The 25702-nt window shown below is 41.7% G+C and overlaps 1 protein-coding gene across 3 annotated transcripts in view; it reads left to right on the top strand.

Moving 5' to 3' along the window:
• Astn2 (astrotactin 2) overlaps positions 1 to 25702 on the top strand; it is a 985961-nt gene that overhangs the window by 591572 nt on the left and 368687 nt on the right. For all 3 annotated transcript variants that reach the window (XM_051163215.1, XM_051163211.1, XM_051163209.1), the window contains one exon: positions 20228 to 20394. In XM_051163215.1, coding sequence (XP_051019172.1) covers positions 20228 to 20394 — 167 coding nt within the window. The remainder of the gene's footprint in view (positions 1 to 20227; positions 20395 to 25702) is intronic.

The following is a 25702-nucleotide window of genomic DNA, read 5'->3' as shown; positions in this document are numbered from 1 at the left end:
TACATAAGCATATTCCTCCCCCAAGCTGATCCAAAATCTTTCATGCCTTTTCTGAGACGCCCTTTTTAAGATGGTACAATTTGATATTATCCTTGGAGAAGGGAGGACCTTTTAGGTAGGAAATAAAACAGGGGAAGGAAAAAGTGTTCCTAGCCATTTTAAGTTTGTGACCTTGGATGCTTGAATCTTCATAGCATACTAACAAAATGGTGTTGCCCTCCTCCACTGGAATGTGAAACTGAGGAAGGTAAAAACCTGCTTGTCTTAGGTAAGAAAGAAAGGTATGGCTTTAAATTCAAGGACTTCAATTGCTGCTACTGGAGGCTGCTGTGGACTTAGATTGTTCTGGTCTGAGACCTTGATCTTAACCTACATATTACAACTGTTATAGCCGATGACATCAGCCGATGGTGTATTGGCATTCTCACATGTTAAACTACTTAGGCTGGTTTGCTGGGAGCACTGAGTGGAGCACTCAGGCCCATATTTATGTTAGTCCAACAGTATCAAGAAGAGAAAATCAGGCAGGTTGGTAGGCGGGCCTTGGAGTACATGTCTCAGTGCTTGGCCTAGAGCCAACCTGACAGGTACCTTTTCATGGACAGCAGAGTTAACACTCAGTTCTCATCATCTGTGAGTCACCTTCTATTCACTTCAGTTCCTGGAGTGCAGGACTGGTAATCCTTTTCTTTTCCAGTTCCCTGAGGGTCCAACATGTATGTATATATGTTGGATATATATCTGTATGGCATCTGTCTCCATTTAGGGATGAGATTCTTTTTCTTCCTTTTTAAAAAAAAAATGCTCTCTGTGACAAAAAATAAAATAAAATAAAATATGCAAAGCATCCAAAATTACACTCTACATAAGCTGAATAAATATATACCCACAGAAGCATATGCTCAATGGCTGCCACTCTATGCTTTTCAAAGCCAACTAGCTTATAAAATCGTTTCTCACTCAAGAGTCTAGGCGATCAATGAGAAGGCACAGTGTGAGGACACAGCCTTGAGCTGCGAATTGAGTTTTTAGTTACAAAAGATGGAGAAGGGAAATGAGCCAGTAAAAATCCAGCAGTCCTGAAATGGTCCATCTCTGCAGCTTTCATGAGGGCCTGATCTAACCCCTGAATAAGCAGCTCATGGCTAGGTGCTATATAGTGCAAGAGAGTTCTTTGATATCAAACTACATGGGTTCAAATCTTGCATCTACCACTCGACTTTGGAATATTGGAGAGGTTGCTTCCAACTTGCTTCTTGAATGAGCTCCAGTTACAGAGAAGAAATCCTGCTGGTATCCCCTGGTGACATTGCCCACTGACATAGTACCTATGTACTCGCTTCTAGTCTTCTAAGTACTTCTCCCTCTGTTTCATTGTTTGATAGTTGGTTTGTTTACTTCAGACAAGTTCTCAGATAGTTCAGGTTCCCTGCTATGTAGGCAAGCATGACTTTGAACGGCTGCTCATTCTGAACTCTGCTCAACTCTGAAGTGTGAAGATGAAAGATAGACACCGCCATACTTGATTTAAATGGTACAGGGAATCAACATCATGACCTTGTGCATGCTAGATAAACATTTTGTAGCATAGCTACATGTACCCCTCCCCTAACCTGCTTTTCTTTGAGCTGGATTGACCTTGAACTCACCATTCCCCTCTTTGAGCTCACCATCCTGTTGCCTTGGTAACCCAAGTAGTAAGATTACAGGTTTGTACTTACCATGCCTGGCCAAAGTGCATTTGTTTGTGCTGATATGTTGACAAGTGTTTCATAGCACCTTCATAGATTCAGGGCTAGGACTGACTAGAAGAAAGACCTATTTAGGACTAAGAGATGTAGGCTTTTATCCTCCTCCCCCAACCTCTAGACAGGGCAGAGGGACGGGAGGCCAGTGTGATCTCCAGTAAAGTAACTATGGTTACATAATGACATTTCCATAAGCACTTCTGGGAGTTTCTGAAAAATATAGAGGTGCCTGTAGACTGAGATTGCCTGAGAAGCCTGGGAAGCTCTACATGCCCTCTAACATACCTTTCCCTATATGTCTCTTCTCGTGTCCTCTAAGTATACCGTGTGTAATAAACTAGTCACCGTGGTTCCTATAAGATGCTCCAGTTGATGAATCAAAACTGAGAAAAGGACCATGGGAATCCCCACTTACAGCTATCTGGTGATAAACACAACATGGGTGGACCCCTCATGAACTGACATCTGAAGAGCGGTCAGCTTTGTATTGCCAAGCCCTCAACCCATCAGGTCCAATGCAATCCCTAGTAGAGTGTGGCAGAACTGGACGGAACTGGAGGACACCCAGTTGGTGTTGCCTCAAGAAGCCACCACAAAATCGGTTGCTGACAGGGAGAAATCCAGTGATGCAAGAATGCTGATGAGTTCTGTTCTCGCTGAGTTTCAAGAATCAATAGTAGGAGATGCTGTGCTTGTTTTCTTATATTATCTTTCATGGGAGTTGTTTGAGAGAGAATAGGTAAAATGATTCTGGGGCAACAAATTCTAGCTAGACCACATATTGCCTTTGTGACCATCTCCGTGCTTCAGATTCCCTGGCTGTCAAGTGGGTATGATCATCGGTTTGCTCACTCAGAGCACTGTGAGGAAGATCTGACAGAAAATCCACTGCTTAAAACGGGAGTTTGCTCTACTATAGTCACTCAAAGGCACTTTCTATGTGGCCCTGAAGGGCCTGTAGCATGCATGCCTTGTCAGAGTGCCTTTGATTATGCATTACTTGCCATGAAAAACAGGGTTTTTATAAAACAAAATAAATATGGACTTATATAGTGTGAATCCACAAGATGTTACCTACTCTGTTCCTGCCTTGTTTTCCTATCTTTGAGGATGGACAATTGAGAGTATGGAGTGTATTGGTATATTATTTATTTGTGCCATTGCTATGGCAAAATATCTGAAAGAAGCAACTTAAGGAGGAAAGGGCTGGTTTTGCTTACATTTCCAGGCTCATGAGAAGAGGAAAGATATGGGAGCAGAAGGTATCTGGTCGCATTACATCTACAGTCAAGAAACAGAAAGAAATGAATGTGTGCTCAGCTCATTTTCTCCTTTCTAGCCAGTCTAAGACCTCAGCCTGTGGGATTACACCCACCACAGTTACCATCGATCCTCCCATATTTATTATCCCCCATTATCTACAATTAACTTAATCTACATCGTCTCTCACAGCCATGCCCACAGAATTGTTTCCATGGTGATTATAAATTCTGTCATTGATGGTATTAATCCTCCCATGGGGTAAAATGGCCCAGCTCAACCCTGCATCAGCATGGGGGAGGGGAGACATGGTAGATGTTGTTTCCCTCCCAACATCTTTAATCTAAAATGTGCCTGAACCTGGGTGGACGAATCAGAGCCTGGTCTAGGAATGAGAGATGGCTTTTTCTCTGAGCCTTATCATCTATGCAAGGGACCTATCTTTAGAGTGATACAGACCCAAGTATAGCCTCAGCCCTGTTCCATAGTCCTCACTATGTGACTTGAGATGACCGCTCACATCTGTGTCTTCAAGACCATTCTCTTTGAAATGATATGTAGATCTTCAACTTGGAACCACATGAAACTGGAGCAATACAGTGGACTCAGAAATATCAGCCTACTGTGGAGAGAAGCACAGGATGGCCTCATGCTCTTGCCTGTGCCCCTGACTTATGCTGCGACCTTGGCACAAGTTATAAATCTGCCAGTGCCTCAGTTTCCTTCTCTGTAAAATGTCTAGGATAATGTCAGCAGGCTGTTCTTCACAGTGTAAGTTAATATTCCAAACACATTCAAACAGTGCCTGGCACACAGTAAGCACTATTAACTGTTAGCTATTATTATTATTAATGAGCTATACAAAGGCTATTTATTACCATGACCAGACAGTTATTGAATAGACATTTTTCAGGATTCCTGGCAGGTTTTTCTCAGAAAGTGTTCCCTGGCCTCCCTTCCCTCAGCCCTTGGCTCTTATTTCTATCACATAAAACCTCAAGAACTATTAAGAATGTGCTTATGTACCCCTCCACCCCAAGAGAGTAGTGCTTCTTGAGAGCTCTGCTCAGGTTTCATGAGACCTGGGAGACCAGAGGCTCTGATTAGGCCTTTGCTGAATGGAACACCTGCTCAGTCATAGCCTAAGGGAGGGCGCTCCAGATGGAGACATTCACAAGGGTGATCAGCTTTTGGAGGGGCGAGCTGTGGGCATGAGCTTAAACCACCCTAGCTGGAGCAAACCCTTTCCGTAGTTCCTGGCTTAGGAGCTGAACACTGCCACCTGGCCTCCCTTGGGATTCTCCTGAATGTCTTGCAAAGAACCATAGGAGGGAGATTCATAATGAAAAATCAGACAACAGCTTGCACATCTATCACTATACAATTAAGAAGACTGGGGACCAGCAAATGGAAGGACCCTTCTGAGAGCAAAGGTGCCTGACTGTGTCTCCCAGTGCCTGTAGCATCTCTAAAAGTAAAATTACCTGATCAAAAGCTCTGTTAATTAACCACAAATGAGTGAGAGATGGGGAGACAGATGGATAAACGAGACAGACACACAGAGAGAGCATGTACTACTGTGCAGTGACATCTTGCTATCCCAAAATGACTGCCCTGTGGCAAGCCGTTTTGAATATAGCTGCAATCTCCCTGTGTGTCCACCCCATCCTCTAGGGGGTCTGGGGTTCCCTTTTGGTCAGTAGTAATCATTATACCTTCCACTTTAATTTTTTTAATGTTTTGATTCTGGTCACACACAAGATAGAATTTCCCATTCAATTACTTTTCTTGGTGCGGTGATAAAATATCCTGACAAAGCTACTCAAGAGTAAAGAATTTATTATTCTGGCTCACAGAAAGGGGAGTCCAGCATGATGGTTGGAGCTTTAGACAGCTGATCACATTCCATCTGTGGTCAGGAAGCAGAAAGTAATGAACACCCAAGCTCACCTGACTCGCTCTTTTTTATACACTCTAAGAATTCCAGACAATGGGTGGCTATTACCGTAAACTGTATAATCCCACATAGACGTGTCCAGAGGTGATGATTCTAGATTCATTTCACACTGACAGTCAATAGTAACCCATATCATCCTAACTCTTTTTATGTGTATGGTAGAGTAGTGTTAGCTGCATTTATATTACTATCCACCAATCCCCATAACCCTTCTTATCTGATTAAAATGAAAACTATATACTCCAAGAGCACAGCTTTACTCCAACTCCCTGGAACATCAATTTTATTTTCTGTCTTCTCTTGGTACCTCATGGAAGTGAAGCACAGTGCTAGTCTTTCTGTGATTTATTTCACTATATCTTCAGGGCTTAGCCATAGTAGCACAAGCATCAGCGTTTCTCTTTTAAGGCAGAATAATAATCCACTGTATGTATATACTGTGAATAATGCCAAGCAAGATCATACAGGTATCTCTCCAAGACCCTGTTCTTGTTTATTGTGCATTTATACATAGATATGGGGCTGCTAGTTTTATATTTAATATATAGGAAAATGATAAGAAGATACCAGATGCCAGATATTAGAATAGATGAGGTTTATTAAGTGAGCAAGAGGGAGAAGGAAAGGGGGAAGGGATACCCAAGAGACAGAAAGACAGAGAGATAGTTAGAAAGAAACAGAGACAGAGATGGAGGAAAAGGTAATGAGAGTAAGAAAGGGGTTAGAGAGAGGGAGGGCAGAGAGAGAGGGGCAATGTAGGACTGTCGTTCTATTTAGTCCTGGGAAGGGCCACACCCAGTTGGCAATAACATCACAGGTAGGCAGACTGAAGCAGAATCCTAACAGCTAGACCACATGGTATTTTTTTCTTTTCTTTTTTTCTCTCCTCTCCTCCTCTCCCCTCCCTACCTCTCTCCGTCCCTCCCTCTCCTTCCTTCAACCCCTCCCTCTGTTCGTTTTCCATACCAGGCACACTGTCTTACAATACTATCAACACTGTGCCCACAGATTCCAACTTCTACAAGTCTTCATCACTGTGTGTTATTATATTTTAGTAATAGTTACCCTAATGGGCATAATATAGACATCATTGTGATTTTGAGTCGAAATTTCCTAATAATTAATGAAATTGGTATGACTGTTTTTGCGGATTTTTTTTTTTTTTTTCTGACTCTTAATAGTTCTCCTTTAAAGAAATGTCTAATTGGCCCTTTTGTCCATTTTTAAAAATTCTCAGGATTTGTCTGTTGTTCTTTAGGACAATCTTAAAGTTTTAATCATACTGTACCATGAGTGAATTCATTCTAGTTGTCATAATAATGATTAAGACACCACCACAAAGACCTGCTATAAATGTTTGTTGTGGGAAAAGGAGGATGGGGAGGAAGAGGGGAAGGTGCCCATGACAGAGAGAGAAAGAGAAGGAGAGAGGGAGAGAAACCAAGAAATCCTAAGAAACTGTGGAGGTGGGGGGACTGTGGGGGGCTGGGGGGGCTGGGGGAGGTGGGGGGGCTGTGGGGGGAGTGGGGAGGTGAGCTTTTTACCCAGAAAACATCTGTGCTGGTTGGTTGGTAATGACTTCAGAGGTTGCAAGGCCTCTAAAAGGCAGGCTAGTGGGAATGCTTGCCTGTATGCTGACACTAACTAGTTCACCCAGTTCCTCCAGTTGGCAGATTGTCCCTATGGTTAGAAGTTGCGCTGAGCACTTGAACCCACACTCTATTTCTCATCCAAAGCTAAGCACTGGGGGAAAGAGCTTGGCCTCAAAGCCTGTTTCCTCTTTACAAAGCTTATGCTATTCACAGCAAGGTCATAGAACTGCAGCAGGTCTTCAGCAAAGTCATATGAGGATACTACCATGCATAGTTCCAAGCCCACGTTATGGCCTGAAAACATTTCAATTTCCCTTGTCGTGCCTGCTGTGAGTGTGTTTTGAATGCTGCACAGATGGCTGGCATGTGGAGAGAATGGCCTGTTGGTATTTCACTAGAAACCAAGCCAAAATGAAGCAGTACGACCAGACTTACATCGCATTTCAAAAATATTTACCAGGCAGAAATATTAGGAGTGGTAGTAATCATAATATCAACTTTCATAACAGTTGGAATTTTGCCATGTGCCATGCACCAAAGTGGGGTGTTAAATGTTTGAATTTTAGTTTTTCTATTGCGATTCTAAGTAAGTATAAACTAGGCTCGTTTTACAGTGAGAAATTAAGGCCTAAAGTGGCAATGGCAGGGCTAGATAGCATCCTGTGACTTATAAGTGACTACACCAGGAGAAGTACAAGCCCAGTCCTGCCTTTGTGGAAAGGCTGTACTTGCCTTGCATGCCATTGGGCACTGAGAACAAGACAATTTGCAGCAGTCCTTCCCAAGAGGCAGGACTCCCTGGGAGACATACGGCATAGCAAGAATTATCTCAGCATGGGAGGAAAGAAACATATTTTTTTTTCTGACCAGTGCATCATAAAAGCAGAGGAGGAAAGGCATGATGCACAGTGGTAAACCATTTGCCTGGCATGTGTGAGACCCTGAATTCCATCCCCAGCAGCACAAAATATAATAACAAATCATTGAAAGAAGAAGGAGGCTGAACATAAGTATTTATTACCTGTGTGGGGACTGCATGTTACCCACAACCCCAGAAGGCCATTACTTATCAACGAATCTGTTCTAGACCCAGCAGAGGAGAGGGGTCATGGGTTGTCCTGTGCCACAAAGCTAGGAAGCACAGCTTCTGTTCTACACTTCGTTGCCTTTCGTCTCCTGAACATTATAATGTCAAAGGTCAGGAAGAGATGCACAGAACAGTACCATGGGAACTGTAATAGGTAGGGAATTTTTTTAGGGAGACAAGGACAACCAGAGCATGGACACATATGCTCAGAACTTGGAAGCTGCAGAGATTAGAAACTGTTTGGCAGGGCCTGTGTAGGATCGGGCTTTGGCTCTAGGCTTGGAACTCTCCCAGGAGTTGGGGCATGCTCTGCCTTTTCCACTCTGAGGCCACAGGACCCCGGTGGGGACTACAGCTGCTGCTACACTGTCTAAGACTATTGATCCCTTTCATTCTTAGTGCAGTAAAACCCCTCCCTCCTTGTCAGCACCAAGGCCCAGTACAAATTGAATGGCAACTGAACTGCATGAGTTGATTAAAACTCCCAGTAATTATAGGATCTTGACTGGCCTGTTTGTCCAAATCAATTTCAGTATTAGTAGCTGGACTACTGGCCATGCTGACAGATTGAGAGTGGGCAGGGTTAAGACTTAAGATTGGGGGGGGGGGGGCAGTTTGGCTTTCCCCACTCATGTATACTCCAGGCAGCATTCAACAGGCTCTCTTGGATCAAGAAAGCCAAGTCCCCTCACTCTATCATCAACAACAGTTCATGTTGAATTCAGCAACCCTTGCTTAGCTCATGTGGTTTTCAGTAACCTTGTTTGTAAAATGGGTGTATCTGGGAGGAACCTCTGGGCTTTGTGAAAACTCAATGGCATTAGATGGCAAACTGTCAAGCACAGAGTAGGTGCTCAATAAATACCTGTTTTCTGTCCTTTCTTGTTTTCTTCCCTCCTTCTTCTTGTTCCCAAGATGCTTTTTCTAACCTGCACATACAAGCCTGTTACAAATTACCTCTTCATTCTTAATGCTCTGAGGGCTTCCTGACCCAGCACAGAGCCTGTCTCAGGAGGTTCCCAGCAACCTCTGTAGATGTCCTCAGTCTGAACCATCTGGCAGTCAAGCCTCCATGAGAATCAGAGGAACAGAAGAACAGAAACACTTTTACAATCAGGGAGTCTTCGGTGGTAGGGTCCCTCTGTTACTCGTTCACTTTCTGTGTGACCTAAGGCAAGTCACTTGGCCTTTTATAGGCCTGGTTTTCCCATCTGCAATGTGTCCAGGAGCATTGCCAATAAGAATGAAGGGTCACTTTGGCCAAGTCTACTGATCTTTCTTAGATGGTCTCCTGGAGTTCTCACTGAAGGTTTTATGTCTCAGGAAAATAGCAAAGTGCCCACATTTTATGAGCACCTGTTTTGTGTCAGGGCACATGATCTCAATTTGTCCTCTCAAAGCCAGTATCTCATTTAATTTTTTTATTGTGTAAATGTGGATGCTGAGGCTCATCAAAACAAGGACAACCAAAGAATTGGCTAACAAAGACTTCACTGTAGTTCTTGATAGGCTATCTCCACCTTCAAATAAGTCAATTCAAGTCAGATTAAAAGTATAAAAAGGCAGGCTTATTTGGGTAACAGGGCTGCTGTGCAAGTTCACCAACCTCAGTGGATGAGACCAGAGGAAGTTGCATCCAGACTGTGGCAGGCAGGAATTTTAAGGACTGTAGGAAAAGGAAAATAATGTGTCTGCTACATTTGTGTGCTGCATGTGCACAGATATGGCTAGGGGCTTGGGAAGCTGTCAACTCCAGGTGAGGGGATTTGAAACAGCCATCAGGAATACCAGATATGAAGAACTAGGCCTTCGCTTTTCTCAGAGGGGGCAGGGTTTGAGAGAAAGAGAATGGGCTTTACCTGATCTTGTGGGCAAGGGGTAACTGGAGATTCCAACCAAACATTTCTGTATATTCTATGTGACTGACTAGTGCTCTGCCAGGGTCTCACAAGTCTAGACTCCAGAGCCTCACTCTTGCCCTAGAATGTCACTGAGTTTTCACCATGATTGTAGGCGCTGCGTTCAAGTTAAGAAGAACATTGTAATCACTAGGTAGCCCTGTTATTAGGGCTGCTCTGATGAAGAGACCTGGAGAAACTGAATGCTTGCAGATCCCCTAGAGGTTGGTACAGTTTGATCATAGTAAAGCAAAGCCACAGGTATCCTTATAAAGTCCCCGATGTTCAATAAGTTCCTCTCAAATGTCTTCAAGATGGTTCTCTCCTTCATGTAATACTATGACAAAAACTGAGCACTGAACAATTTCTCCAACCTCCACTGTCTCCAACCTCCAGGGTCTTCATTTTTGGTGGAGAAAATAGTCTTTTGTGCTATACTAAGGCCACCTAACAAGTTAGAGACCTCGGTGGGGCCACATAACATTCCAGTTTCTAAGAGATTGTTTTCCTCTAGCCTGTGGGAATGTGACTTACATATCCTCTATTCAAAAAGAACTGAGGTCAGAAAAGTCAGGCAACCAGTTCCAGGCACATGCATTGTAAGAGGGCAGGTCCCTATAAAGGTGGCACATACAGAGGTCTCTCAGGGTCCAAGAGAGACAGGTCCTCTTTTGGTGCCACAAGGAAACCCTTCAGCTTTATTTACCTTAAAATATGTTCAGGCCCCAGAAGAAGGTGTCTTGTAAGTTGGTTGTTTTTCTTTCTGCTGGCAACAGCTGGCCCACTTTCTAGACATGGGGGAGGGGTGGCAAAACAGCTCATTACAAATTTTGCACTCGGAGCAATTTGCATTCCATAATTAATGAACATTAAAATGCATAATTACAAACAGAAACAAATGGCTTGGTGATGATGAAAAATTGGGCTGGGAAGCATCAAGTGCAGGCACAGGGAAGAGAAGAAGAACTGGCTGGGGGAGGGTGATTTGGTTAGGACCAGCGGATGCTGTAACAGCTGGGAATTTCCCAGGCACCCTCTGCTGCATTCCTTGAGAACTCAGATGGATTAAAGCTCAGGGACCCTGGTCCTGAATCTTTCTATGGATCTTACTAGGAAATGGAGCAGAATGGGAGCTGTGAACTTACATGTCCCAGCTAACCTGAGTTAGACTCCTTCATTCTCACCTACTTGCTCTATAGCACTGAGTGGAGGGGCACCCTCTGAGGGATGGATGGCTCAGTGCTACATGGACTCACCCTCCTCCCCAGTGCCACTCTCACAGAACTTGCTTCCCAGGGCTCCTTTTGTGAGCTCTGAAAAAATGCTTAGAGATAATTGAATTCACTAACTTGGGTAATCTCTTCAAAGCAGCAAATCAAATCACTTCATTCCTCTGCTGACAACCCTTCCCGAACCCTCCAGGTATACTTAGAATAAACTGTGGATGGCTTTCAGGGCTGACAGCATGGGTCAGAAGCTAACTTTTTCTTTCCTTAAAAAAAAAAAAAAAAATATATATATATATATATATATATATAAAGTAATATATAGTAAATATTTAAAATGTGGCAAGTCACAGTCATCTTTATTTTTTATCTCTTGTTCTTTCTTTTCTGAAAAAATATAAATAAAAGTCATTCTTAGCTGTAGGGCTGTGTAAAAACAGCCTGCAGTTAAATAAACATTTTTTTCTCTCTATAAATACCACTAATACACTGGACATTGTATACAACATACATACATATTCTCTCTCTTTCTCTCTCTCTCTCTCTCTCTCTTTCTCTCTCTCTCTCTCTCTCTCTCTCTCTCTCTCTCTCTCTCTCTCTCTCAGAAAGAAAACGATCACTTGCAGATATTTGTACCTAAAAAAAGAAAAGGAAGTTTCCAGAGTTTTCTCTCTGCTAAAGGAAGTAGCAGCTCTGAAATGCAAATAGGCACATTTGAAAAAAAAAAAAAATCAAATTCCCCAAAGCATTCATAGCATGCTAAATCTAGTTAACTACTAGGAGAATAGTGGCTAGGCAAGGCCGAAAAATGTTAAATAATAATGTGTCTACTCCACAAACCACAAGGGAGGAAATGTGTACTTGCCCTGTTTCCATGCCAGCAAGAGTCAAGTAAAGCACCAGAACTTTAATTTCCATCATCAGCTAATGAGCATCCTACTCCTGTCCTACTCAATGTCAGCTGAGGGAGCTCATGAAGAGAAGAGCCTGGACTTCTACACACACACACACACACACACACACACACACACACGCACTCACACACACTCACAACCTCGGAGCGTCACAGAAAGTGTAGGAGAGAGTCTGGATGACTGGCAGTGACCAGAACTAATGAAGCCCTGATGACCAGTGTGGAATCAGAGAGGCCAGGTAGAAAGCAACATCTAAGCTTAATACCAGCTATCTTGGAAGGACCAGTGTTACTGAATGTACCATGTGGAACCAGATGCTCATCTCTGACAACCACCTTGTAGAACACGCTGACCCAGAACTCACAGATATCTGTCTGCCTCTTCTTCCCACGTGCTGACACTAAAGTCATTACCATCACAACCTGCAAGTGCAACATTTTTAACTGCTGAATGATAAAAAAGATATAATGTCCAGTGAATACATCTCGTGTGATTCAAAGAGAAATTAAAACATTCTTAGCTATAGAAAAAAGAGATTGTGCCCAGCAGGCTGTCTACAAAAGAACTGTTGAAGGCATTGTCTAAACTGAAAGGAAATAACAAACACGTAGATATGAGAAGCATGTCTGACATTCTAGCAGTCTCGAATGTAGCCATTCTAGGTGACATAAGACTTTTCTTTAAAAAAAAGAATTCATCCATTCATCAATCAAAGGAAAAATATGATCACATGAGGAAGTTTCGTAAACTAAGAAGGAAGGAAGAAGAAGCACGCAGGTAGACACAATAGACCTTCTGTCTGTGTCTTTATCACTTTCTGTTTGATGATTGAAACAAAAAATGGATGAAGCAATTTCATTACATAGCAGAAGAGAAATGGACATAAAACATAAAGAGAAATAAAGTTAATGAACATTACTTCACCTGGAGAACAAAACAATGATGCCAGTCAACTATGACAAGTTATGTAAACTTAAGGTCAGAAAATGTACGCAAAAATAGGTAAATTGAAATGAAATTCTTAACTACAATCAATAGGAAAGAGAGGGAAAAGGAGGAGAAAGGGAAGAGAAGAGGATGCAGACAGTTACGTGGCAGTAATGCATCAACTGACTATTAAACCTAAGTCATCTGAGTAGAAAGATTCAAAGGTAAGAATTTGCTAGTGCATTGAAAACATTAGTCAATTATGTGCTCCCTATCAGAAATTTATTTCACATTTCCAGGTTGAAGCTTACAAAATTGCCTGAATCATGTAAATAAGAAATTACTGGGCAAGAACATCATATACAGATAACGGATATTCACAGATAAGACATAGTCACCACAAATGTTTATGCACCAGACAACAGAGGAAAATGGGTAAAGCAAAAACTGAAAAAATAACAAAGAAGAGACAAGTTCACAATTCTTCAGGATTTCTCCTTCAACAGCTGGCAGAAGCACAATTAGTAGCATTATAGGAAGAACCAAGAAACACTATCTATCAAAAGATATAGTTAATTTTAATAGAGTAGTGTGCTACAAACAGAAAATTAAATACGTTTTAGTGCCTATGAAATACAAGGTCAGATAGCATATATGCTCTTGGCCAGAAAAGAGTTCTTAATAAACTGAAAAAACTCATACAGGCAACGTATTATGAGGTTCATATGAGTATTATATGAGGTTTATTAAGTGAGCATGGGGGAAGAAGGTAAAGGGCAGAAAGAGTACCCCAGAGAAGGGGGGACAGAGAAAGACAGAGACAGGAAGAATTAGAAGAAGAGAGAGAGGAAGAAAGGAAGAGGGAGGGGTGAGATTGGACTGTCCTTTTATATAGCCCTTTCCAGGGCCACGCCCCCATGGCAGGTAGGCAATGACATCACAAGTAGGCCGACTGAAGCAGAATGATAACACAAAATATGTTTCTCCAGACACAGTAGAAGCAAGCAAGAAATCAATGGCATAGTAAAATTTTCAGCACAGGTGGCTATAACAAAAATACCACAGATTGGGTGTCTTAAGGGCCGGATAGTTATACCTGATGGTTCTGAAGACCAGAATTCTCAAACCAGTGCTGGCTTGTTTCCCTGCTTTATTCATTGTGTTTTCATGTTTGAAAGAGAACTGTGGTCCCCCTTCCTTGTCATGGCGCTAACACCCTACACGAGAGCTCAGTCCCCATGATTTAATCACTACACAAAGACCCAAATGAAACAAATACCAAAATAAGAGGTAAAATTTCAGCAGATGAATTATGTGGGCATGTGAAACTTGAGCCCAACCCAAACAGGCCTTTCTAATTGGAAACAGAACACTTCTAAGTACTTCACAGAGGATGTCTTGCTTGTTTCATGGTATGAAATTGAAAATTCTCCCCAAGGCACATATGCTGTCATATGCTTCCTAGATTGTGGTGCTCTTGGGGCAGGTAGAATAGTTTGGAGGTAGGATCTAGCTTGAGGAAGTAAGCCACAGGAGACCGTGGATATGAAGTTTCAACTTGGTTCCCAGTCCTGTCTTCACGTTCTGTTCCCTGCATGTCAAAAGATGAATAGCGGGCTCTTCTACATTCTCCCTATGGCCTGAAACATTGGCCAAAAGAAGTTCTTCCTTTAAGTTGTTTGTCTTAGGTGTTTTAGTCATAGGGATAAAAACAAAACACACACAGACACACACAAAACAGACACACCAAAATAAAACAAACAACCTGAAACAGAAAAATCAACATCTCAGGAGTGGGACTGTTGCTACAACTGAACCTTACATAGCCTTTAAATCTGATTCCTAGGCAGATGAAGATGACAACAAAGACAGCTGAACAGATGATGCTGGTAGGAAGGAGTTCAGAAGAGTAAAGTGCCTACAGTAAGCACTGCCCATGAGGTTTTGCATGACATAGTGACTCCAGTGGGAATTGGATGTTATACTCTGTCCAAAAAAATGTGTTCACATTTTGACTATGACTTGAGATTTTTAGGGTAGACTAAATTGACAGGCTAGTTAATTTGGCAAAGTAAATTCTAAGGATGTCCAAAGCTATGGTGTGGGATTTGCTTACTGATTTTCCCTGGGTTTATAGTGAGTATAAAGAGCAGATGGCTTAGCAGAAGGACTTGAAATATTTCAGTTTGGTCAGAAAAGCCCAGGTAAAATTTGGTTTCTGTAAGACATGACTTTAGAAGAGATTCACTATGCTGAAAGGCAGCCACTGACATGAAAACAACAGGCCAATATGGCATCCTGTTTTCTCTCAAGCATCAGCTATAAGCTCTGTTATTGAACACAGGGATGGATGTCCCTGCCATTAGTAACAGAAAGAGAAAATAGAAGACTCAATAAGTAAGGTGTACAGAGACTGCAGTGCTCTTATTTATAAATCATACATTTATGTTCTGATGAAATGCTTAAAGTTTTGTTTTGTTTTGTTTTTGGAATCCTAATGATGAAGGAGTTCAGAAGACATGGCAGTCTATGAACAAGTTAGCCAGTTGTATCTTTTTAAAGGTTCTATTTTAAATTGTGTGTGTGTGTGTGTGTGTGTGTGTGCATGTGTGTGTGTTTGTATGTGTGTGTACATGTATACACAGTGCATGAGTACCAATGGATGTTAGAGGGTACTGAATCCCCTGGAGCTGGAGTTATAGACAATTTGCACAAACAATTCTGGATTCTAGACACTGAACGCTGATTCTCTGCAAGGGCAATACTGAGCCCTCTTAACTGCTAAGATGTGAGTCTCTCCAACCTTTCAGTGGTCTTCTTTTATTATTTCTTAAATATTGCAATGAACTTACAGACAAAGAAATATACGGTTACAATTCCTGAAATACAATGAACTACATACAGAATAATTTGACAAAATGTGTATGATATATATATGTAAACTTAAATGCTAATGAAAAGAAGAAAATTTAAATAAATGGAAAATAGTCATGACTTGGAAAAACATACATCAAAGCTGCCTATATTTCTTTTATTTATTTATTTATTTTATTAATTTATTCATATTACATCTTATATTTCTTAAACTGATAGAAAACCTTAAGATACGTAGCCAAAGCTTCTTTTTAAGTAGGTTTATCTATTTTACGTCCAGGTTGGTAGTTTATGCTCCTTCACTCCATCTTTAGTAAACCTTTATCATTTTATATAAACTTCTGTACTTTTCTTGTTATACTAAAGTCTTGCTTATATAATAATTTTATTCGTTTTCCCTTTGTTTTTTCTGTGCTCTAGAATTTCAACTCTATGAAAGCAAGGGCTTGGCTATCTTATATGTTACTTTATATCTAGCAGTCAAGATCCAATGAGGGACTTGACCAATAGGAAAGCCAAAGATAGTCAACTGGGAATTTTAGTCCAGTTTTCTATGGGGATAGATATCTATCCATATCTTTTCATTTATTGAGTACTTATTATATGTCAGATTCAAAGCCAAATACAGAAAACCTTGTATGTTTTCTCAGTTTACAGAAGTGCCATCAAGAGAGGCCTTATTATTTCCATATATAGGTGAGTCCCACGAGGCACTGTGAGATGAAGCACACTAATATGACTAAAATGCAGTGGGTGGGCAGAGAGTCCACAGCTGAGATTAGGGAGATCTAACACCTTAGCTGAGAGTCTGTCCAGGATACACATCCACTCTCTGAACCTCAGTTGGGATGTTAGGTGGTTAGAATAGCTGAAGACTTGCCTTGCTCCCACTCTCTCATAACTGTTAGCCAGCAAATGACAGAGCTTTGAAACAACTTATCCAATGCACTCAGCTTTTCATTATTATGACATATATTCTGAGAAACAACTTAAAATAGGAAGGATTTATTGTGGTTATGGTATCAGAGGGTTCAGTCCACAACCAGCAGGCCCGATCGCTTCTGGGATGTGGTCCTGATGAACATTGTGGCAGAAAGGCACAATGTGGAGGGGGAAAAGCTCCTCACTTCATAATAACTAGGAAATATGGAGACTGAAGGGAAGGACCAGGACCAAGACACAACCTTCAGAGGCCTGCCTCCATAACCTACTTCCTCTAATTAAGTCTCATCTTCCACAGCTCCTCTACTTCTAAATACAATATCCAGAGTTTGAATGCATCAGTGGATTAAACCAATGATTTGATCAGTGCCCTCATGATAAAACAAAAACAATTTTTAAAATAAATATCCTCATAGACACATGGGGCTTCACTGATAATCTCTTATGCATATTTCAATCCAATTAAGTTAACAATCAAGATTAACACACAGAAAATTAAGACCTAGCGTTGACAAACCTAGGATGTCCTGCCTTTTCCAAGACTGACTTCCTTAATCTTTTTACCTCCCTCATCTGTAAATGGAGAAAATGGCAGTACCCATGTTCCTCTGGTTGCAAACTGGGTGACTGAAAACAATAGCTATGCATTCTCTAACTGTTCTGGAAGCCAGAAATCCGCTCCCCCAAGGTACTGATAGACAAGTGCTGCTCCCACTGGAGGCCTTGGATGAAAATTTGTGCATTCCCTTTCCATCTCCTGGTGGCAGCATCAGTTCTGATCCATGGCCACATTATACCAGTCTCTTTTTGTACCTTTATACTGCCTGTTCTTGACCAGATACAACCCCAGTTTTCTTCTCCCCTTTTTCTCAGAATCTACCAACATGACTCCCACCTACCTCATGACCTCTTCTTTTCTGTTTTTTTTTTTTTTTTAATAATTTCCTGAGTCCAGTACTGCTTCCTGCATATACATGGGCAGCCAACAAGCAGCAACACTCCAAAGGAAAATGAATCCCCCTCTCCAAGCAGCCATCATTTGCCAATAGCTTCAAGGAGCTTCTCAAGAGCTCCTGGCCCATCTATACTCCTTGCCTGGCTGATCTTAAGCCAGAACAAATGCAGATAATAACAGCTGTGGTGAGTGCAATGGCCATGTCATAGCTACAAGACAGCTCTGCTAGCCATCCCCCACCTGTGGTCTTTCTACCCCTCTTCTGTCATCCTCCTTGAGCCTTGGGCAAGGATGTTGATATGGAGGTTGACATAGAAAGTCACTTATTTTCAGCACTCTGATCTGCTTTAGGTCTTTGCATCGACTACTGCTGTGAGTAGTTTCTTCTTGCCTCTTTCTTTTAAGGGCATGTGTGGTGACATTAGACTACCCTGTAAAGTCTAAAAGTCTCAAGAAATACTTCCTCCTCCTCCTCCTCCTCCTCCTCTTCCTCCTCCTCCTCCTCCTCTTCCTCCTCCTCCTCCTTCTTCTTCTTCTTTTGTTTTGTTCTGTTTTCAAGACAAGGTTCCTCTGTGTAGACCAGGCTGGCCTCGGACTCACAGCGATCCACTTGCCAGTGCCTCCCTGAGTGCTGGGATTACAGGCATGTGCCACCACACCCAGCTTCAAGAGCTTGCTTATTTATTTATTTATTTATTTATTTATTTATTTATTTATTTATTTATTATGTATACAGTGTTCTGCCTGCATGTGTTTCTGGACACCAGAAGAGGGCACCACATCTCATTACAGGTGGTTGTGAGCCACCATGTGGTTGCTGAGAATTGAACTCAGGACCTTTGGAAGAGCAGCCAGTGCTCTTAACCTCTGAGCCATCTCTCTAGCCCAAGAGCTTCTTCTTAATCACATCTGAAGACTTTTCTATGGATGGTAACATTACCAGTTTCTGGGACTTGACGGAGACAGACGTATATCTTCAGGAACCATTGTTAGTCCCCTTGTGTATTTGCTATAAGGACTAAAGAAGCAAAAAAAGGTAACTCAGTGAAAGGAAAAACAAACAAGCAAACAAACACACACATTTGGAGTACAGTTGGCATTTACTGAAAGAACAAAAGCAATGAGAGCCAAGAAGGAATGGAAAGAACTCTGACAAATGCCTTATTCCACATCTCCTGCTATGTGGCAGGAAAGTGCAATACTTGCTTCTGAATACTTTTAGGTGGATAGAACACAGGCCCCAGTATAGCAGCTTATTCTGAATAAACACATGATCAGCTCCCTCTGTCTGATAGTTGATGTTCAGAAACAGACAAGGCCTCTCCCGAGCTTGTGTTAATATGTACAACACTTCACTCACATGCAAAATTGATTTTTCTTTTTAAGCACAAACTGTAGCAGTTTTATAACCTTTATCTGCAGCTTGACAAAAGCCATTTATAACCTATTTTCTCCATCACCCTTTCTGGCACCAGTCTCAAATGTCTCGAAGAACTCTCTTGTGCATTTGTAATTACAAATCATACTTAGGCAAAATTTAATTTCCAAGAGAGCTGACCTCCTTTTTTATTGAGGTGTTTTTCTTTTAAATTAATGTGTGTGTGCATGTGCGTGTGCATGTGTGTGTGTGTGTTAATATTCTTCCTATAATTTTAGGAAGACAGGGAAGAGAATGGAGAGCTGGCAGAGGGGAGACAAAGAGGGAGGGCATTTTAATCAGTGATTTATATTGATGGATGAAGAGGGCTGCTCTTTGAGCATTATCATAGTAGAAACGACAGCAGGGTGACTGAAATTAAAACCTAGTACCTTGTTCAGAAGCGAAGGGTGTTGGGATTGAATCTCTATCAGCAGAACTGGAGATAAGCTTCGTGCATCCAGTGATGGGAATTCATAGGCAGGTGAACTTCAACAACAGATCTTCCACTCTCAGAGACTCAAAATGACAGATACATTGAACGTTGTGTCTAAGTTGAGGTCGTGGAAGGTGGGAATCTCTGGGGTTTGCTTAGGGACTTAGGGCTCCATGCAAAGATGTGTACATGGCAGACAGAGGATTTGCAAACACTCTGTATTGCCAGCATATGAAAGATTCAAGCACTTGTAGACTCATTTATTTATTGATGCTGAGTTGTGATGCCACTTAGAAATATGATTTCAGTGGTCACATAGAAGACAATGTAGAGAAGCCAGACTGGTTAGGAGGTCTCCTCCCAATACTGTTGCTTACTTAGGGCTCTGGGGACAAAGGTGAAAAGGATATCAAGTCAACATAGAAAGGTAATGTACATTTGAGTACCAATCATGTAACAGATTCTGAAATGAGGTATGTATCCATGCTTGTGATTCATATTAAAGCCTCACTGCTAATCTACAGTTACCTTACGTCCATTTTGTAGACAACAAAAATGACACTCAGAGAGGGCAGTAACCTACCTATGGTCACACAATGAGATCCAGAATTAAAACGTTTATTCAGTTTTAAGAAAAATATACCTAGCAAATTTTCTAGGTGACCATTATAGTGGAGGACCTGGCCAGGCAATAATTACAAAAACAGTAAAGAAGATGTTGGCATTAGTTGCCTTTATGGCATGATTCTGTGAATGTCCGTGTCCCAAGCAGTTTGACATTATGCCCCTCAGTCTCCCATCTAGTGAAAAAGATGACCACAAAAGCTCTATTCACTACAAGGTATTCTGAGATTATGGTAGAAAAGAATGTTATCCATGGCTATACAGTTCCTAATGGGTCAAATAAAGCTCAAATCCCCATATAAGTGTGTGGAAAGAGATGGAACCCCCTCCTCCTGCATCATAACCTCCCTGTTGACCTCTCTCCAAACAGTGTCCTGAGGAACTGAGGCCCATGAAGGATGGTTCCGGCTGCTATGATCACTCCAAGGGCATCGACTGCTCTGATGGCTTTAATGGAGGGTGTGAGCAGCTTTGCCTCCAACAGACACTGCCTTTGCCCTATGATGCCACCTCCAACACGATCTTCATGTTCTGTGGGTGAGTCACCATTTCTAAAGTCCAGGAAGTCCCACATAGTAGCACAGAATATATGGGCAAATGGTCAGGAAATACTACCTGACTAGGCATTGCCCAACATGCAAGGACAAAACAGTTGCTTCTTTTACTCATACCCGGTTGGGTACGCAAAAGAAAAATAGGTAAGAAAAAAAAATGACTGAGGAGTGCATACACTCATGTCTAAGCCTCTTTATAAGGTCTAGATGTCCCGTTCTGGTCCACATTCCTGCCCTGTCTCTGCCTCTCCTTGTAGCCCCACCCATGTATCTAAAGACAGATTCAGGGGTGTGGAAGGTGTGTGTATACGTACACATTGGTTCAGGCTGCAAACTAGATCCTCTGGGAACTCAGCAGTTTGAGTTCAGTGTTCAGCTTCACTGGGTCACGACTACTAGCTGGGGAGTGGTTCATGTGAAGCGAATCATACGGAGAGCCATAAACTCTTCTGGCTTCTGAAGAACTCAAGCCCAGGGGATTTTGTTACAATTTTTGTTTTTGTTTCTGTTTGTTTGTTTGTTTGTTTGTTTTGTTTTGTCTTGGCATGAGAAGGCTTGGGATTGCACCCAGGGCCGTTCACACGCATTGGGGTCCACCTCCGGCTGGACAAAATGAGTTTAGAAGATGGTGTGAGAAATGAAAAGGAGAACACATTCCTGTCACCTTCCCCATGGCCTCTCCTCGCTCTCTCACTGCCCCTCCCCTGCCCCCTTTCTAGGCCGTAGTTTGCCAATCTGTGAAAGATACTTATTCTCACACTCAGGGAGGCAGATGACATTTCTTCTGAGTGACTGTGTAGATGACACTTGTCCCGCCTCAATGCCTAGAGGGATGTTTGACCCTCTCAAGAAAATAGCAACAGTTTTGTTTTTCTTCTCCGATTTATTTCCTCTCTGGTTTGCTCATCTTTGGCTTTCTGTCACTCAAAGAGAGTCCTCTGATCCCTGTGAGAAGTGTATCAGACATTCTCATTACCAAGCAAAACAGAGCAAGAGCAACCTTTACAGTCCTGCACATGACAGAAAAGGTGGGAGCAAGCATAGCTTTAATCCCAGTTTGGCAGAAAATTAATTTAACTTTTGCGGCTCTAGTACACAGAGTTAAGTACTCATTTCAGGGTCTCCGTTCCTGCCCCTTTCAAACTCGGGGCTACTGGTGCCTTCAAGCAGGTGTTGAAGCAGCTCGCTGGAGGCCTTAGATATGTATCAATAAAATAAATAAGAAGTAAATTAATGTATGCAGACCTGAATTTATGGCAGTCTCTCCTCAGCTTAAGTGACTACAGGCAAGTGTTGAGTAAATTATGCATGGACTCAGATCTGCAGGCTTGCATACAGAATCAAGTGTGTTCTTATCACTGTTATTTTCCTCTCTATGCACTTGGGGGAGGGTGTTCGCACCAAATAACAACAGTCACAGCGGCAGCAACGGGAATAATGGATTTTGACATCAGAAATCATTCAAGCTTTCTATGCAGTGTGCACTGCAGGGCACCTTGGATTCAAGAGGGAGATTCTAGTCCAAAAACCACCACTGTCCTTTACTCAGTAAGCAAGGCTCCCAGGACTCCTGATCTTCCTCATCTGTAAAATGTTGATAACACCCGTCTGAATATAAAGATGGCTGTGGAGAGTACAAAATATTGTCTGTTTTATTGCCCTCTTAAGTAACACATTCAAAGCCATAGCATTGGTGATGTGGCTCATGGCCTCCTTGCTGGGTGGCCTTGGGCACATGGCTAAACACTTCTTAACTCTGTGCCTCATTTTTCTCCTCCTCTGTAACATAGGGGTAATAGTCACTGTGTGTGGTTTGCTATAGAGGATGATGCATTGCCTACAGCACATTTATGTTAGTACTAAGAGTGCTTTTAAGCTACATACTGCATGAAGCAGAGTAACTATACTGAATGACCTGGTGACAGCTGCTTGCCCCTTGCCTGATGACATGATGGCCCTCCACTTTGCTTTTCTGGTCTGTGAGACTGGACTGACTGACCTATTGCACCATGAAATTTCTGTGAAAGTGGTAAACAAGATTGGATTAGAGCGTGGGTGAGCTGTTAAAAACCCTTCTCTGTTGGTAAACAGGACAGAAAAGGAAATTGAGTGCAGGTTTCCTAAAAGCAACCGTTGTTTCCACATGCTTTGGAAATTGTCTATTAACGATGCAAATGAGAAGTTGCCCACACTTGTTAGAAGCACTGTAAACAATGAAGGCTATTAGCAGGTGCTTATGAGAGAGTTGGCTGTGAGAGAAGTAAGATGCTATTGAATTAAGCAGGGTAAGCAAAACAGACCCTCCCTTGCTTAATCCACATAAAACTCTATGACCTTTTTTGGTTGAATGGGAGCAGGCTAAATAAATCTATTTGCAGCCAGGTTAATAACAACAGATAATGATTCATTAAGCACTTCTTATATGTCATGACTGCTTTAAGGGACTGCTCTGTTAACCCGCATGACGACTCTGCAGGAAAGGCAAAGTTATGATTTTCATTTTACTGATGAAAAAACAAAGCACAAGAGTGCTCAGGCTTGGTGGCTTTCCCAAGGTCACATAGCTGGTAATTGGGGGCCATAGGAATTCCAACCTAGGCCATGTGGCTCCAGTCCCAGGAAGACAGATCTTCTGTCAGCTGCTAGCCTCTGAGTATATCCAGTTATGTGATCTTGGTGGAGTGATTCAATATGCTTGAGCCTCTGCTCTTTAATGGAGGCTCAGAAGTGACTGTACACAGTTGTGAGGATTAAGGGAAATTATGCAAGCACAGAGACCAGCATGTGGAATGAAGCATTCAGTAAGCTGTGTAATTATTGGCTTAATGGGTAGAAAACTGTAGCAATTAAGTATTCAATTATGGAATTTTATACTGTGCTTCCTACTTTGTATCCACTACCTTGAGCAGAGCAGAGCACATAGTGGGTACTCAGCTAACAATTATTTTTAAAGGTTTTAACACAATGTAAGTCATTGTAAGGCATTGCGACTATGGCCTTTTCTATTAATATTTCACATACATCCCCTCTCCTTATGTTATACCCATGGTCTCAGTCTATGGAATTTTGACAGCACTGTTCTCCCCACAATCTCTCTTCTCCCTGTTCCCATCTTATCTCATTCATCCCTGGTCCTTTAACCTGGACAAATCTGTGTCACCTTCTAGTCTTAAGGCAAGCATCATCTTCTTCAGCAACACTGAGTGTTGAATGAGTTGTACAGTTACCTCAGACATGGGTAATAATATCAATGCTTACAAATAAAGTCTATTCAAATTATGGCTTGATGCTTACCAAGTGGGATAGGGAACATATAGAAAGGCTGTTTTTCTCTTTGTCATTCTTATGTGTGTGTGTCTAATATATTATATACGTATATATATAATTATTAGCCCTGGCATACTGAATGAAACATTAAATAAGCTGTATAATTAACAATCTAAAATGTTTTTTGTTTCTACTGATACAGGAAATGATTACTTAAATTTGCCTGTACTTCATTTTTTACGGGTTGGGGGAGGATTGAGGCAGCATCTCATGGAGCCCAAGCTGGTTTTGGATTGTGTATGTAGCCAGAGACAACCTTAAACTCCTGATCTTTCTTGCCTCCTCCTCCCAGGCACTGGGATTACAGGCATTCACCACACAATACCTACCATTTGTAGCTAATCTAATTTTACTCATAATATCTGGATGTATCTTATAGACTGGATCTTTGGTTAACTACCCAGATTGCCAGTCTGTTTCCCGACCAACACAGACCACTGCATTTTTTTTCTTTCTAGGTGAACTCCATTGAGTTTTACTTCTATCTGTCATACTGTGTACCCTTTAAGAAGAGAAGCTATTTCTTAACCACCTGGTGCCTCTCTTAGTCACTGTTCTATTGCTGTGAAGAGGCAACATAACCACGGCAACTCATAAAATAAAAGAAAGCATTTCATTAGGTGCTTCCTTAAGCTTCAGAGGGTTAGTCCATTATCATCATGGCAGGGAACATGGCCATAGACAGATGTGGTGCTGGAGAAGGAGCTGAGAGCTATAACCTCATGTGTAAGCAGAGAGAGGCAGGGAGAAAGAGGCAGGGAGAGAGGGAGAGGGAGAGGCAGACAGACAGACAGACAGACACACAAACAGACAGACAGGGTCTGGCATAGGCTTTATGAAACCTCAAATCCTATCCTCAGTGATACACTTTCTTCTCCAAGGTCCACCTATTCCAAGAAGGGCACATCTACTCCAGCAAAGCCACACCTCCTAATGTTTCTTAGGTTGTGACACTCTCTGATAAGTGAGCATTCAAATATGTGAGCCTATGGGTGTCATTCCCATTTGAACCTCCACAGTGTCTATGCTGCCATTTTATACTGTGTGACCCAAGGGCTCCTTTAAAACTTTAGTTGCTGAATGAGAGAATTTGCTAACCTTGGGTTTGTTGTATTTTCTTTGTGTTTGGGATTTTATTAGATGTTAACAGCTCTGTAAAGTACTGATCACAGAATCCTGGGAGCAGGTTGCTGAAGCTCCCTTGGTCTTGATGAATGGGAGCAGAAGCCAGGCAACCCTTGTGACTGACAGAAGCTTTGAGATAGGTTGTGAAGTCACTGAACTCTAAGCTGAGGCATTCAGAATGATTCTTATAGATGGGAAAACATTGCCTTCTGTGAAGACCCAGAAAGTTGCCTAGCAACTGAGTTTATCTGCTGTGTTTGTGTGGGTGAGTTTACAATGTATACCACACATATTTCCAAGAGAACTTAATTTTATCCACATAAATATAATGCATTTTTTGTAAGTTGCTAATATAAAGACAGAGCTAAGCAGGAGTATGTATAAGGAAAGAAAAGAGAAAATAGATTTGGGAATCTGAAATGGGAAAGTCATTCAACATAGAATAAATTTAGATTTGTGCTTCTTGGCAATGAAAGCAAACAGTTAAAAAACACACATGAAAACAATACAGTAGACTACATAGTTGTCTTTGCTTACGAAAAAGAAATTTTTTTCTGTTTTTTTTTTTTTTTTAATCTGTTTTTTTTGGGGGGGTGGAGTTTCTTGGCCTTAATAACTAAGACATTTCCTCCTCTGTTCCCATGTAAACAATGGGGAGAATTTCATCAACAGTTTTGGAATTTCTATAATTCTCAGGATAGCTAGGAAAAAAAATCGCAACTCCCTGCAACATGAACTACACTTAGGAGAAAAAGCCAAGAGCATGAACTATGCCAAGTATTTCTCAGCTCCGGTTTCAGTGAAAATGTATTTACCAGATAACAACATAGTTCAGCAGT

Source organism: Acomys russatus, chromosome 2, assembly GCF_903995435.1.
Source record: "Acomys russatus chromosome 2, mAcoRus1.1, whole genome shotgun sequence".
Classification (NCBI taxonomy): Eukaryota; Metazoa; Chordata; class Mammalia; order Rodentia; family Muridae; genus Acomys; species Acomys russatus.
Note: the sequence above shows the minus strand (reverse complement) of the source record. Positions and strands in the feature narration are given on the sequence as shown.